We start from the raw sequence: 15756 nt of genomic DNA, 5'->3' as shown, positions 1-15756 counted from the left end.
TGAAACTGAACTGACATAAGGTTCATGTTTTTACAGCTGGGAAATTAAAAAAAAAAGGACATAAAAAGTCTTCTAGAAGGCACAGAATCAGAGTTAGTGCATGTACGCCACAAACACACTTCCTGTTTGGTTAGTCTCTCAGCTCATATGTTCAACACGCGTCCCGTTATTCCAAAAGAATTGCATTTGGTGCTTGTATAGGTAGAGGAGGTGACTGCTTGGATGTTCAGAAAGACCAGCGGTGGTGCTGCAGATGGTTTGGATGAGGCTCTGCTTCTGCAAGCAGTCCGTAGAGAGCTTGTTTGCAAACATCCAACGCAGTGGCGAGGAGGCACAGAGGTCTGACCTGGGATTTCAGCTCAGATCTGAAGAATGCTCGACACTCCTTGGGTTTAGTTCTTCTGGTTGTTGCGTCTTTTGGACTTTTTAACCCTGGAGATTCAGACATAAAGATGAAAATGTTTTATTTGTGCTCTTCAGGTTGACCAAATGACAAAGTTTTTATGACATTTTGATGCAAGCATTCACTTAATTCAGATGTTTTTAGTTGGTTTTGTTGGAAAGACTTGTTAAATAAATAAAAAGATTTTGAAGCGTGTGCATGTTTACTTCCCAGTCTAATTGTGATTCAAATTTAATCCTAAATGCTAGCAACACTGTAGTTCTCGTATTTTTCAGACTATAAGGCGCATTAAGCAAAATGAAACAGATAAGTTCAACTTTATTCAACTCATTCACAATAACGCAACATTGTTCAGTTGTACCACATAAAATCGGTTTGAGGTCAGTGAGCACAACCAGAATTAATACAAAAGGCACAACTGATTATAAGGCTCACTGTTGATTTTTGAGGAAATTAAAGGATTTTTAAGTGTGCCTTATAGTTAAAAAAAAATACTATATGTTGTTTTCCCATAAATCTAGGGCAACCATTCCTTCTATTAAAACACTGAAAGATGATATAGAATTTGTAGACACATACAAATATCTTGGTATTTGGCTGGATAAAGATCTTAATTTTAAACATCATATTAGATATTTTATCAAAACGCTCAAATTTACTGTTTTTTGTATAGACTGAAATCATGTTTTTTTATATATATTTCTGCCTTTAAGTGGCTTGTAGTAAGTTTGTTTTTATCACAGCTGGACTATGAAAACACAATCTATAGATTTGTCTTCCTCACTACCTTAGATAAACTGGACTCTATTTACCAAGCTGCTCTGAGGTATACTGTACAACAGGTTCATCCTTTAGGACTCACCGTTGTACTTTATATGCCCATGCTGGATTTACTTCACTCAATATTCAAAGGAAGAAACACTGGTATATTTTCATATACAAAGCCCTTTTAGGAAAATTACCATCATACATCAACTCAAAGTTGATTTCACTCCAGAACACAGTCTCAGGACCAGGGCTGTGGTTTAATGTACCCTTTGTGCACACAGAGACAGGAAAGATGAGTTTGTCCTATTTCAGCCACTGGTCTTGGAATGATCTGCAACTTAAGTTGAGGTTGGAGTCTTTTATTCCTTTATTTATCAGTAGTTTTAAACAAAAACGGTCTGAGGTTTTAGTCACATCTTGCACCTGTAACGTTTAAGTGTCTTAAATTGTGATTATTTTTTAAAACTTGCATCGTCTTTTATGTCTTATTACCAGATGTTTTGTTGTAAATATTTTAATGTTACTGTTACTATTCTTAAGACTGTGTTGCTGTATTGGAACGACTTGTTTGCACCTTGCATATTGTCCAGAACATCCTTGTAAAAGAGATTAATAATCTCAATGGATTTCTTCGTGGAAGAATAAAGGTTTAAAAAAATATTCAAGCCTGACCGTTTTTGGATAAATCAGTCTTTATAAAATGGAGGGAATAAGAAGAATAAGAAAAGAAAAAAACATAAAAAAGAAGTAACCCAGATGTTCCGAGGTAAATGTAAGTTTTAATTTTTTAAGTATTATAGTACATTGATGTGGGGTTTTTTTTTGTGTGTAAATAAATAAAACAAAGATATAGAATCAGGAAACATGTTTTTGGAGCTCAAACATAAAGAAAATATCAAGTGTTGATTAAATGTATTGTCACGTTTCATCTATAATGCCCGTTTTAACGTTTCTTATTCTAAGCCTAAACAAACTGCATGCAACTCTTTAGGCTTTCCAGAGACTGTTTGATGGGCGAGCACAATTGTGGTCTACCAGAGTTGACTTTTTACTGGGTTTAATCCGCCAGATCCCTTGCACAAAGTCCAGAAAGCCTTCATCACATGTTTTCCATCACGTTCTGCCTTCTTTGCACTTTATTCTGAGATCCCTTCAGAATATTTGTGAAAACATGTCAGACCTAAAAGATCCTCCTGCCTTGCAGGGCATTTGTGTCGGGGCAAAGTTTGAACCTTTTGGGATTCGTTCAAAAAAGTCAAACTTGAAAGATAAAGCTTGAGAATTCCAATGCGTTCTTGACTCTGCTTCACTGGAAATGTTTTGCTTAAAGTTCAACCGCAAAACTGAAATTTGAAATCTACTAAAATCTACAGGAAGTATGGAAAAATGCAATTTATAAAGCTTTATTAGTCTCTTTTGGGTTAATAAGGGCATTTGTAACTCCCAATGAATCACTCTGAGACAGAAAACACAAAGATTTACTGCACAATTTCTATTCAGATGCCCTTAACGTTACTTATACATATTTTTCAGTACTGTGCTGAATATCCAGTTTGACAAGTGTTTGCAGAGATTCTGGAAATGGGAAGCAAAGGATGAATGCATGTACCATATTTTCCACCGTATAAGTCGCATCAGTCCAAAAATGTCTAATAAAGTGGGAAAAAACATAAATAAGTTGCTTCGTATTATAAGTCGCATCTATTATGTGTCACTGTTGACGCGTCGCATTTGTTATGCATCACTGCTGACCACCCGGAAACATGGGCCGGTGTTGTGCCAAAAATCGATTGGATGCCAAAATGGTGGCCGCAGGAGCATGCACGGGAGGACTTTAACAAGAATTTAGCAAGATTAACACTTAAAAACAATTATTTGTTTGCTTGAAATTATAGCAAAGGTGTGTCTCAGTTGCAACCAATTTCATTAATAGTCACTTTTACCTATTAATGAGAAACTTGGCTTGCCGTAAGGCTCAAGGGCCAGGTGGAAATAGTAATGTTTAATATTTTTCACATCAGAATGAATGAAATCATCAGATCTTAGCCAAACATTTAATTAATATGGGGGGAACAAAACTCATATTAGTCACTTCGGTGTATAAGTCGCAGGTCTTGCAAATTATGCAAAATGGTGCGATTTATACGGCGAAAAATACGGTAACTGCACGTCTTTGCTTCTTTGACACTCACAGTTTTTAACACCTTTAGGATTTTTTTCATCTAGATTTTTCTAAATGCCTTGCAGACACCTTCTTTTTTTTATTTTTCACAAAGCACTAGGTGTTTATGTTGTTTTGGGATCCTGATTTGCAGCATTTGAGGTAATCACCTTGAGTTATGACGGGAACTTTGTCATTATAACAGCAAAATAACTGGACTCTCACCGCAGCACCTTCAGTCGTAGACTGAGACCACCGAGGTGCTCCACAGAACGCCACAGGAAGTTCTTCCTCCCTGTGGCTATCAAACTTTTCAACTCCTCACCCTTTTCTACACATAAAATTAATCCTGTACTACAATAAACACTTTAATGTTTCTGTCTGCACCTGACCTGTTTAGCACTTACTTGTTGGTATTTTTACTATTTTCTCTGGTATGTTTTATATCTTGTGTGATTCCTTGTGTATGTTCCTTTGTATTGAAACTCTGGCACAACAATTTCCTACGGGATCAATAAAGTTCTTATCTTAAATATCGTACTTTCCGGCGTATAAGTCACAGAGTTTGCATAGATTTGTCAGTCCTGCGACTTATACGTCCAAACGACTTATATACATTTTTTTTCCATATTCATAATGCAATTTTGACTGACGCTTTAAATTTCTAAGACCTGCAACAGCGAGTCCTCCCATGCAAGCTTGCTTCACTCAGCTGGTGCAGGCGGAGGAACACTGGAGAGCTAGCTGCTTTGGCAGTGATGGATGGATGGATGGATGGATGGCGCCGCACCACCCAGGCGAAATGAAACTGTTTTGATCATTAAATAAACACATAATAAACACGACGTATCAGCAGTGACGCATAATAAATGTGACTTGTACGCCGAAGCGACTTATATATGTTTTTTTTCCCTCTTCATGATGCTTTTTTTTTTTTTTTTACTGACGCGACTTATACGCCGGAAAATACCGTAATGTAAAATAATTTAAAATTAGTCAAAAGCAGTTTGAGCAGTTTCCTCCCAACCATAACAGCTGTATTGCTGATGTGCATCTAGTGGTGAAAGTAATGAAAAATGCATAAAATTAAAAACCATCTTACTATAGTGTATAAAAAATAAACCGACATCGAACCATGATGTGATGAAACGTGGGCGAAACCTTGTAGATTATTTGAAAAAGAAACATGCAGATAAAATATTTACCTTTGATCATCCTTAGTGGTAGTTATTTCACTGTCAGCAGTCTACAGAGTGAAAAGCCAGTGTTTGTGAATAAAAAGAGCGATGGGGGGTTTTTCTTACTTGTTGACGGCGTTCTTCAAGTACTGCTGCAGCCACTTGGTCTCTGGGTTGATGCAAACTTCTCTGTTGCTCTTCAGCTTAGCACTGTGGGAGAAAAAGTCAAATTAGAAATTAATTACATCCGTTTCCTGAGGGAGACTTTATGTGATCATTCCTGTTAGACATGCAGATAGACTTTTTTTTTTAATTTTCCAGTTTCTGCCCTCGCTCTGATGTTTATATGAAGCTGAAGCAGCAGAGATGAAGAGGAAAATTGAGTTTCATCCAAACGCACATAGAATATATCAGATCCAAGGACATCACTGGGGGATATTTATACTTCGGGGCCTCTCAACATCTGGTGATGGTGTACATTATACTGGGACTGAATCTAATTTATTGTCTGAGTGCTCAATCAAACCAACACAAAACCTCTTAGCAACCATAATACAACGTAACATTTTAAGTAGAGGAACTCATTTAGGTTCATGCTTTGTGTCTTTTACAATTGTGCTGAAAATTTTACACAATAATGCAAAAATAAAAAAATAAAATTCTGTTCCCAAGTCAAATGTCCTGAAACTAATACTCCCTGAACACTATATTTTTAAACCTGTTGTAAAAATGATATCCCATCTTCTTTGGGAGATAAATCTATAAAGTGAAAATATGCTTAAAAGATGATGACCTCTGTACCAAATACACTTTTAGTGTTTCTCTCACTGTTATGTCTTTATTTATTTAATTATTTATTCCAGATAATATAAGTTCTCTTACAGCAGTTTATTTCCCCCCAAAGATTTTTAGTGGACTTTCGAACTGGACTTACTGCTGGCCAGTTTTATGCGATACATCATTTCTGTCTTTAATAAATTCCCGCACTTTTATGCTTCCTGCCACTGTTCTGCTGAAAGAGAGTCGGTAAATAAAAAATTAAAGTTTTTACTCAAATTTTATTTAAGTCTGAGTAACCAACTTTGCTTGAGAACATTCTTCTTTGTTTTAATCCATTACAGTAAAAGAAGCAGCAAAAAAGCAGAATAATATAAAAATATCCATGTTTTATTATTTCCTGGTCAGATTTTTCCTGTAGCATCCAACAAGCACCGCAGCCTCCTGTTTGGTTCAGTGTGCAGCGAACTGATTCAGCCCGAAGCTTTAGGAAACTTGAACATCCTCAAGTCTTTCAAGTGATTCAATTGGAGTTTTTTTCTTGGTAATTATCCTTTTGATTGAATTTGTTATTCTTATTTTTTTAATCATCTTTAATGTGTCCACAAACAGCTCATTTAATTATTCAGGTCGTTTTCATGAACATTCTGCACTGATACATCACATTAGATCTTTTTTTTTATAGATTAAAATTTCAATTCTTTTTTAAAACTCCATACAATTTTCTTGAAAATAATAATATATGAATTAAAAAATAAAAACATCTATTTTTCATTTATGATTTTTTTTTTTTTTTTTTTTTTTACAGTTGTTTTTTTATGGACTTTTGATGCAACACTTTCACTGTTCAACAGAAAACGGGCAACATTTTGGGACCACAAAAGCACATTTTCCCAATAATAAATTAAAAATTGGTAAATAATTTCCCTTCTCTTGTACTTAACTGTGTTCACATGCTGCAGCAGCTGCAGGCACATCTGCATGCTGGCCTTTTAGTAACGTCTGACTTGGTGGTGGAGTGAGCAAGATTATTATGATACTTGTTTTTGTATTCAGACACCAGTGGGTGAGTTTCAGATCTGATGGGACAATGGGTGGGGGGGTGGGGGGGTGTAACAGGCAGTGATGTTTTGAACCCCTCCAAACATGTGGCCATCACACCTCTTTGGTAAAAGTTTGTGTATGTGAGTTAACAGCTCAGAGGTGTAGCTCCTCACAGCTCTTTTCCTCCTCCCTCAGTCTTTCTGTCACACAGCTGTAAATTAAATACATTCCTGAGCAGCTCAAGCTGCTCCCCTCTTCACTGCGTTCTGCTCCAGCTTCATATCTTTAACTCACCACTTCCATCTCTCCTCAACCCGTTTACTCGTTAGCCATGAACAAATGGGCCTTGAGCTTAAATGAGCGCCTCAGGAACATCCGTCCCAAATCCTTCAAACTAAAATGATCCAGAAAACTAAGCACCTCCGTAACCAGATCTGTGTTTGTTTTTCCTCCAGGGATGCTGTCCCCCCCCCCCCCCCAGTTTATTAGCGAGTGGCATCTCATCCATTCGGAAGCAGTTTGATGCGTCTCCCTTCATCCTGTTTATCTGTCTGGGTGGCACTGAAAGACCAAACTCTGATTGATTTGGTTGGAATTTGAGAACCGGAGGCCCACGAACAGCAGGTAGTAATTACTTCACAGCAAGTTTAAATTAACAGCGGGCTGGGGGGGTGGGGGCACGAGTCGGGGGTAAAGGATGAGGGCACACGGTGAGACACACGAGATATGGGGATACAAGGTGCTTTGATGGAGCAACAATCTGCAAATTTTTCCCTGAATGACTTCTTGACTCCTCTTTTGGGTTTTCTGAAAGTTTGTGGCCTGGCCAGAGAGCAGCTGGTCCTCTTTGACCTTTTGACCTTTTATCCTGCCTCTCTTTTTTGTGATGGAGACCCTACAACTGTTGTCTTTGGCTGCGAGGCTTTGGCTGTCCAGTTATCTACAACAACTGATGAGATTAATATGTTCCAGAGCGGTGACGTTACATGCTGAGCAGTTTCAGGTGTGTAGAAGTAGGATAAGAGACAAAAAGGTCAACGGGAATGCAAAGAATGATTTTGACTCTTAGATTATTGCCTCCTTCACGCCTGCTTGAGCTCTGGTGCTTTCCTCTCTGCTGTTTTCATTCAGGGAAAGAGATGGATATTTACACTTTGTCTGTTTCAAGTTTGAAAATGAAGTGAAATTAACAGCTTGAGAATAAATCATGAAATGTGAGATCAGCTGGTCAAGTTTACCAACACTTTTAATTCGTTTGGGATGGCATTAAAGTCAAAATGTGGTTTTTTTTATTTAATTTAATTCAATTTTATTCCCATTCAGCTGATCAGGCATGAGTTAGTGTCAGCCATAAGAGCCTATTAAAACAAAGAACCAGCTAAAATATTAAAACTTTTTGAAAATTTCACGTTTAAAAGCATTTGATCCATCTTTTTGCCCCGTTTTTATAAACACATTTAAAAAAAAATGTCTTTTTTTTTTTTTTTTTTGGTGAAACGACATTTTTGGTTTACATAGTCCGAAAAAAAAAAAAATCACTAAAATACAAAGAATAAAAATGATCAGCTCAGACATGAATCGTGACATTAAACAATAATCAACCGGAGCTGGAAGCGATGACTTACATGACTTGGAAGGGGCAGTTTGGTGTGTGTAGAAACTTGAGCTCCTTGATGGAGCGCTGAGGAACGGTGTTGAGCGTGGAGCGACACCAGCACCGCTCGATCAGACTGATGGGCTTGGCTGCAAGAAAACAGCACACGAGAAAAACTTCACAACCAGCTCAGGCACCTTCAACCACCAGTAAAAATCTCTCACTGACTCCAGAATAACAAGATGCTTCTTTAAAGCTGAAACGCCCGAGAGGAGAGCTTACCTTTTACATGAAACACATCTAAAGTAATTTAAGGTGCACCTACTTCATGCATAAAAATGCACGTCAATTAAAAAGAGATTATTCTCCTCCACACACACATGCATGCACATACTTTGAGCCCATGCAGCCACTCGAAAGGAGAAGGGTGTGATGCAGCTGAGACGGCCTCGGCAGCCAAATCAACTCGAGTGCATTCTTATATATGGTTACAAATCCCCCCTGCGCCTCCATGGATGCATGAGGAGCAAAGTGCAACCACTTCAGATGCTTCTTAAAAAAAAAACCTTTTTAGAACAAAGTTCGCTCAGCTTTAGAGGAAATTGTGTTTAAAAGAAGTCACAAAAGATGTAAAAGGGCGACCCCTTTCCTATTTCTGCTGCTTTTTTCAAAAACGCCTAAAGAAGTGACGAAAACTTTCATAGGCTTAACATTTTTCAGGCCGTTTCATTTTCTTTTGCATTTCCTGCACAGATAAATGAACATCACAGCAGATTGATGCTCTGGCGTTTGACGCTCAACTGTTGATGTGCACGTTCTAAATAAAGAAAAGACAAATGTTCTTCCACAAATGGATAAATCCTCGGTAATATCAGCCTAATGACTCGCACCCATTCAGGGCCTTTTCTAATGCAAACGAGGGGATTATTATGCTGCATGCAGTTCTGGGGCTAAACTCCTATCACCTCCTCACTTCTTAGCCCTAATTAGAAAGTGATTATAAGAAAGCAAAGAGAGAGGACAAACATGCACATGCACATGAGCTCTCAGTGGGGTTGAAACAACAAACTGTGCATGGTGCAGGCGGCGCTGCAGCCTGTTAGGGTTAACACACAGATTGATGTGGGGTCACTGAGAAGGCAGCTCAGCATTTATTTTTGGAGATTTTAATGAATTTACATTATACAAGGATAAACTGTTAGACTCAACTAGATATAAATCTCTGACAAAATAATTTAGCCAAAAATAGTAAACACTGGGATTAATAAAAATTCTGATGTTCCCTTTGTTTCAGAAATGCGCATTGTCTTCTGCCTTTTTCTTCAAACGTACTGTATGTTTAACAGATTTTAGATCTCTCTTATATAAAACTACTTGGGTGAAATGTTCAAAAATAAACTATGAATATAAAACAAAAATAGTAAAAGTATTAAATTCAAGAAGGAGAAAAGCATAATTGTTATACATCTCAAGTTAAATAATGGATTAATTGATTTTTGATTAATTCTTTGCAGACATATTCTTGTTTTTAGTATTTATATTGTTTTACAATATAGCTTGTTTCTATTTATTTTTATTTTATATGCTTTTATGTGATTGTCTGTACCTCATCTGTGTTCTTTGTCTAAAACAGTTCTCTCTTGTAAATGAGTGTGTGACTCAATGAGACTAACTTGTGTAAATACAGCTTTTCCCAGGACATCCTTTTAAAAGAGATTAATAATCTCAATGGATTTCTTAATGGTAAAATAAAGGTTTCAATAGAAAAATAAAAATAAAAAAGTTAAATGAATTTGAAATGGGCGTTTACATTGAAAACAAACCCGAGTTGTCTGCAACAAGTGAAAATCGACAACCACACACGGTTTTACAGCTCAATATATAAACCCTTTAAAAACATAATAAAGTTATGCCTTAATTAAATAAATTTGAGTGCATGTAAACTTCTTCATAACTGACTGGACACACGTTTTCCCACCTTCAAACTGAATCCAAAAATAGGAAAGTTTTGCACATTCACAATAAAAACGCTTTAAAAGATTAAAGCATTTCAGTTACATTTGTTAATTTAAAACATTATAATGCCTGTAACGTTGCTAAATTAAAACATTTGCATTTTGAGCTCACCCTCTGCGGTTGGACCATGTGTGGCGATGGCCATCAGAGCCATCAGGACCAGCAGCTTCACGTCCATGGAGGCTGCAGGAGGAGAGCTGCTTCTCTGTCTGTTACAATCCAGCGAACAACTGTGGCCGTCAGCCTCGCTCTGCCCTCTCTTAAAGCTTTGGATGGGAGGGAGAGTGAAGGAGGGGGGAGTTCCACTTTCTCAGGAGGGAGAGGTGGGGGTCCCAGCATGGGAGGAGAGGAGGAGGCAGACTTCCTCAATTGTAAATGTATTGGCTGGGAATCAAGGAGAAAGAGGAATCTTTTTCTTTTAGTTTTGCTGCTTCGTCACCTCTTGTTGTGTTTTTTGTCTTCTTCTGTCTTCTATCTTGTCCTTCCATCTTTGCCTCTTTCTGCCACACACAGGGACACACACATGGATTACAGTTCAAGCAGTCAATCACAGCCCACTGTGAGAGGCAGAGCTCCCTGCTGTTGGACTAATATTGTTCTAGATGTTGTCTTATTGTTTGCTCGGACACAGAATCCTTCTCTGCACCTCGATGACTCCCTGTCCTCTGACTCTGCTCCCCTCCTCGACACATGCTTCATGTCTTTAATTGGCTCTACGGGACTGTTCTTTGTCTGCTCTGTGATGAAACCATTAGGGCTGATTGTTTGTACCATAATTAGGAGACAGAAAAAGCTGTTCTGAGCTCAAAATTGATTTCTTTAGACTCTACAGACTACCGTACTTTCCACCGTAAACATTGCACTGCCATATAAGTCGCATCAGTCCTAATATGTCAAATAAAGTGGCAAAAAAAAAAACATAAATATGTCGTTTCGTTGTAAAAGTCACATCTATTATTACCCGCTGACACGTTTGTTATGCGTCAACGCCGACAACCTGAAAATGTGGGCCGGTGTTGTGCCAAAAATCGATTGGTTGCATGGGGGCCGCGGGAGTGTGCACAGGAGAACTTTAACAAGAATTTAACAAGATTAACACATAAAAACAATTTGTTTGCTCGACATTATAGCAAAGGTGTGTCTCAGTTGAACTTTTCCTTAATAAATGCACTTTAATGGTCAAATCAGCTGCATTTCGCATGGGCGGTGCGGAGAAATGCAGCTGATTTGACGTTCGCTCCAGGAGTTCCAGAGCGAGACAAAGGTTGCTCTGTATGGCAAGCCGAACATCTCATTAATAGCCACTTTTACCTATTAATGAGACACTTGACTTGCAATATTACTCAAGCGCCCTCTAGTGGCTGAAAATGACAGTGTTCAAATTTTTCCATGTCAGAATGAATTAAATCAGCTCTCAACCAAAAATTGTCTTATAAATATGGGAAGAAAAAACATAGACGCATTGCTTTGCCGTATAAGTCGCAGTCATGCTAATTTAGGCAAAAAGGGTGATTTATATGGCAAAAATTACGGTACTTCTTTTGGCTGAGGTTTGCATGTTCTGCAGTCAAAATCATGAACATCTAAACCAGTTTTTATAAATTTAAAGACCATATATCATTTTGAGGCTAAAATAAGAGAAAAAAAAACTAATTCTACGAGACATATCAAAAATCTTGGAGTTTTTTTTGTGTCAGTGACGTGAACGTTGTTTTGTTTTATGATACAGTGGCAAGATAAAGAACCTGCACAGGAAGAAATGGTTTAGATAAGTTGCTGCTTCAGAATGAAAATGTTTCTTTTTAAACAAATCTCTAAAAAGTCCAGGTCTGATCGTTTGATAAAGCCTTAAAACAGAAGGTTTGGTGAATTGTTTATTTACAGTCTCAACAGATTCTTATAGAAAGTCAGCAGAGGCTGATCTAATGTGAAAAAACACAAAGATAGAATTCACAAAATGCAAAATGTGTGCAGGACATGCAAATAAATAAGTGTCAGCTGAAAAATATTTAGTTTAACACCACATGTTCCTATTTTTTAAGTTTTTATTTAAACCTCAAATTATTATTTATTTCTCATTTAAAATTATGTTAAAATATTATCATCACCATAGTGAAAGAACTGCTCACAGAGTGAATGAAATATTGAGATTAAAACAAATTTAAGAGTGAAACAGCTTCAGGTGTTTGTTGATCGAGCAGAACTTATTTAATATTGTATGAGCTTAAAAGCAAATAAAACAGCTGGACGGACTTCTGCAGTGAATAAAAGCGCTTGAAGAAACACATGAGATTCTTCACGTTTCACAAATACTTGATCTGATGGTGAGCTTCCAGCTCCATCTTGATGGAGCCGTCTGGAACATCTTGAGTGTACGTGCCTGAGCATGCGTGTGCGCATGTGGGCTGTTATACAAAGTTTGTCCACCTTTGTTTGGTCGCTCTGAATTCATCAAATTAAATGAAGAAGAAACTAAAAACACCTCTTTGTGCGTGAACTCCATGTCGATGTAGTTGGTGTTGATTTAACCTCCCTCCTCATCAGGAATAAACCACACTCTGCTAAGGACCGCTCATCAATTCATACTCTTCCCCCCCCCCCTCTTCAGTTTACAGGCCCAAACCAGTGAAGCGTGCTGAGAGCCTCCGCAGGTCTCAGGCCTGCTGCCGACTATAAACCTGAGAGGTAGTTTTCAGTCTGCCGCAGATTCATCCACTCCGCAGGCCGTTAGCGAGGAGATGAAACACGACGTATCTGGGAACAAAGCTCTGTTTTACACAGAGTTAATATTTTTTTATGTTTTAATACACAAGTACTGTGGAAACAGTTTAATTTCCAGTTTACATCCGACATTATAAAGATGTGCATACAAGGATGTTTTTAATATATCTTTGTTAGTTTTACCTCTTCCATTAACTGATTATATATATATATATATATATATATATATATATATATATATATATATATATATAATAGCTGATTTATGATTTTTTAAATATAATTTCTTCAATTTTTTTTCATTTTATATGCTTTTATGTGATTTTCTGTTGTTGTGTGTACCTCGTCTGTGTTCTTTGTTTAAATCAGTACTCTCTTGTAAATGAGTCCTCGAGGTTCAATGAGACTAACCTGAAGATATAAAGGTTGAATGAATGAATGAATGATTCTTTCCACTTTCCTCAAAGAATTGTTTTTTTTTTTGTTAACTCGCAAATAAAGAAAACAATAAGAACAAGAATATTCAAACACAAGGTTGTTGAATGTACAAATTATAGCAACAGACAACAAATTGAAATAGGTTTTAATGATGTCTTATGCTCTTTAATTCATATTTTCAATTACATTTTCTAATTAAATCCTATATGCACCTTTCCAATGGATGTAAAATAAATTTCTGAAAGAATAGAATTACATATTTTTATACAAAAGTTTGTCTTCAAATTAGCGTACAGCAGGGTCTAAGGAAGTCACGTGTATATTTTTATAAATATAGATTTAAGAGAAGAGGACAAGCTTAAATAAACAGAGTAGTGCTCAGTTATCAAAATTTAGCTGCAAAATAAGAAATTAAAAAGAAAGTAGGCTTACTGTTTATCAGCCAGTGACTCTTTTACTCCCATATCACAGCATTTTTCAAATAGCCTATTGACAACACATAAACAATGTTGTGGCCTTTGGTTTTGATGTGCCACAGTCTACAATTGTCAGTGACCTCCAAACCTCAACAGAACCAAAGTTTTTATTTAATGAAGCACAAAAACAAATATCTGAAACATGTTAGCTGCTTAACATGCCGCCTCTGTGCTGCTGGAAATGAGCTGGGCTCCTTTGACGCTGACCTGTGGGACGACATTGTCACTATATTCTAGGTGGGGTCAGAGGTCAGCGGCTCATGTCTGCGTTACAGATAGTGGAGTTGCCATGTTTTGGTTCTGAACTGTTCTTGATAGACAAACATGCAAGAATGGGTGCCACGATGAGGGACATGATGGAAAGCAGATGAGTGTTGGGTCTGGATGGATGGTCTGCGTCAAATTCAAACATGCAACGACTGCTCAATTAAAAAGCGAAGACTGCCTTAAAGTAAAGCCTTTTAGGATTTTTTTTTTCTTTACAAGTTCTTGACAGATGTGGGGATGTGGTTATTTGGGAAGTTATAGGTTCGTAAATGAGCGCTAGAAAAAACATTTAGCTGTTCTGCTGCCCTCTTTCTTTGCTTTCACTTGTCGCTTAAAGCAGATGAGTGCGATAAAAGGGTCTTAGCAGGACAAACATTAAACACTTCTTAACATTTTCGTGACATCAGCTAAAACAAGGGCTCATATTTTGCCATCAAAGCTAAAGAGTTCACATGATCGCTTCATTAATCATCGTTCATCAGCAGGTGTGTTGGCACTTAAAAACAAACTCACACCCCCTAAACACACCTCGAATGACTTTCACAGCATTACATGCAAAAAAAAAAAAAAAAAAACCCAAACAGATTTTTATAACAACCTCCCAGCAGATTTGGAGTCTGCTGTATGGATCTCTGTGAGGATAATTCTTTATGGTTTATTGTATTTGTCCATCAGTTTGAGTCTGACGTTGAGTTTGATTTTGTGCTGACAGAACAAATTAAAGGTTTTCCTTCGCTGGGCTTAGATCAACAGTAATTTACAGACTCAGCCTGAGCTGAGTGAGAGGCTAACAATGTGATTCATCAACATGTGAAGGAAAGGAAAGCATGAAGCGCTGCATGTCAGCGGCTGGATCATAAATAAAGGGGAAAGTGTGGAGTTAAAGCTGCCCGTGTGTGTTTAGCTACCTTATTTTATGTTTAAAAAGAGTTATGAAGAATGAGTTCTGCTTGCATTACAGTTGGCAAACTTGGGAAAAAAAATTATAGGGGGAATGTTTTGTTGCCTGCAGCTTGTTTTTATGGAGGAGTTGTGAAGCTTTTGGTTTTATAAACAGATGAAACGGGGGTTTGAGGCAGCGATTTCCCCTTCCAAGTTCCAACCCACTGACTAACGTTAGACAAACACTGCTAATAAGTCCGTTCAACAAAGCCATGAAGACACAACAACCTAAAACAAAAAAAACAAATGTATTAATTTATGACAAGTATTATAATATTGTATTTTAACTAAGAAAACATGCTATGTGCTCAAACTCAATTTGATTTCTGGACATCATCTCAAGAGCCCCCCAGTGGTCCCAACCCCAACTTTGGGACCTTCTGAAAATGTGAGGAGGGGGATGGGGTGGGAACGATGGGAGCAGATATTTTTGCCCTGACGTGTCTTCTCACACACTCATTTTAATCAGGTTTAGATGAGCTTTCTGTAAATTAATTATTTAAAATATTTGCTCTATATAGGGTCCACTCTGCATTTAAATAATAATAATAGTGCACATATTTAGTTAAGTCTTCAAATGGAATGAATAAAAATGAATTGCCACTCTACTCCACTTACATGATACAAGTGCTTACCATAGAACCCTCTCTTGTCTACACAGCAGCTGTCTGCAATCAGTAGCACTGCTTTTGTCTGAAACAGGCGTGTCATAGCGGCTCTTTTTGGTGTAGAGTCCTTAGACAGCATCTTTCTTTACTTCTTTGCTGTCGGAGCCGTCAGTAAAATGCAGTCAAATAAAACGTGCACCAGATTCAGGAGCGGTGATCACTTGTGATTAACATAATGTGGTTTGTACAGAACCGCCTTGGTACCAATACATTGTTGGATTTCATATTTTTATACCTTTTTTATATTTCCTATCACGCATTCAAATGTCATGTTATACAAAGTGTGTGTGTGTCTTTCTTCCA

The 15756-nt window shown here is 37.4% G+C and overlaps 1 protein-coding gene across 1 annotated transcript; it reads right to left on the bottom strand.

The window, feature by feature from the left end:
- Nucleotides 1–383: 383 nt before the first annotated feature.
- LOC119422899 (stromal cell-derived factor 1) lies at nucleotides 384–10173 on the bottom strand. The gene is made up of 4 exons (XM_037690309.1): nucleotides 10053–10173; nucleotides 7957–8074; nucleotides 4637–4720; nucleotides 384–432 (listed from the first exon to the last, which is right to left on the bottom strand). The coding sequence occupies exons 1-4, from the start codon at nucleotides 10117–10119 to the stop codon at nucleotides 393–395; spliced, it is 309 nt and encodes a 102-aa protein (XP_037546237.1). The 5' UTR covers nucleotides 10120–10173; the 3' UTR covers nucleotides 384–392.
- Between the last annotated feature and the right edge of the window lie 5583 nt (nucleotides 10174–15756).

The sequence above is a fragment of the Nematolebias whitei genome, chromosome 16 (genome assembly GCF_014905685.2).
Source record: "Nematolebias whitei isolate Nwh7 chromosome 16, NemWhi1, whole genome shotgun sequence".
NCBI lineage: Eukaryota > Metazoa > Chordata > Actinopteri > Cyprinodontiformes > Rivulidae > Nematolebias > Nematolebias whitei.
The sequence above is the reverse complement of the archived record's forward strand: the minus strand, read 5'-3'. Positions and strand labels throughout refer to the sequence as shown.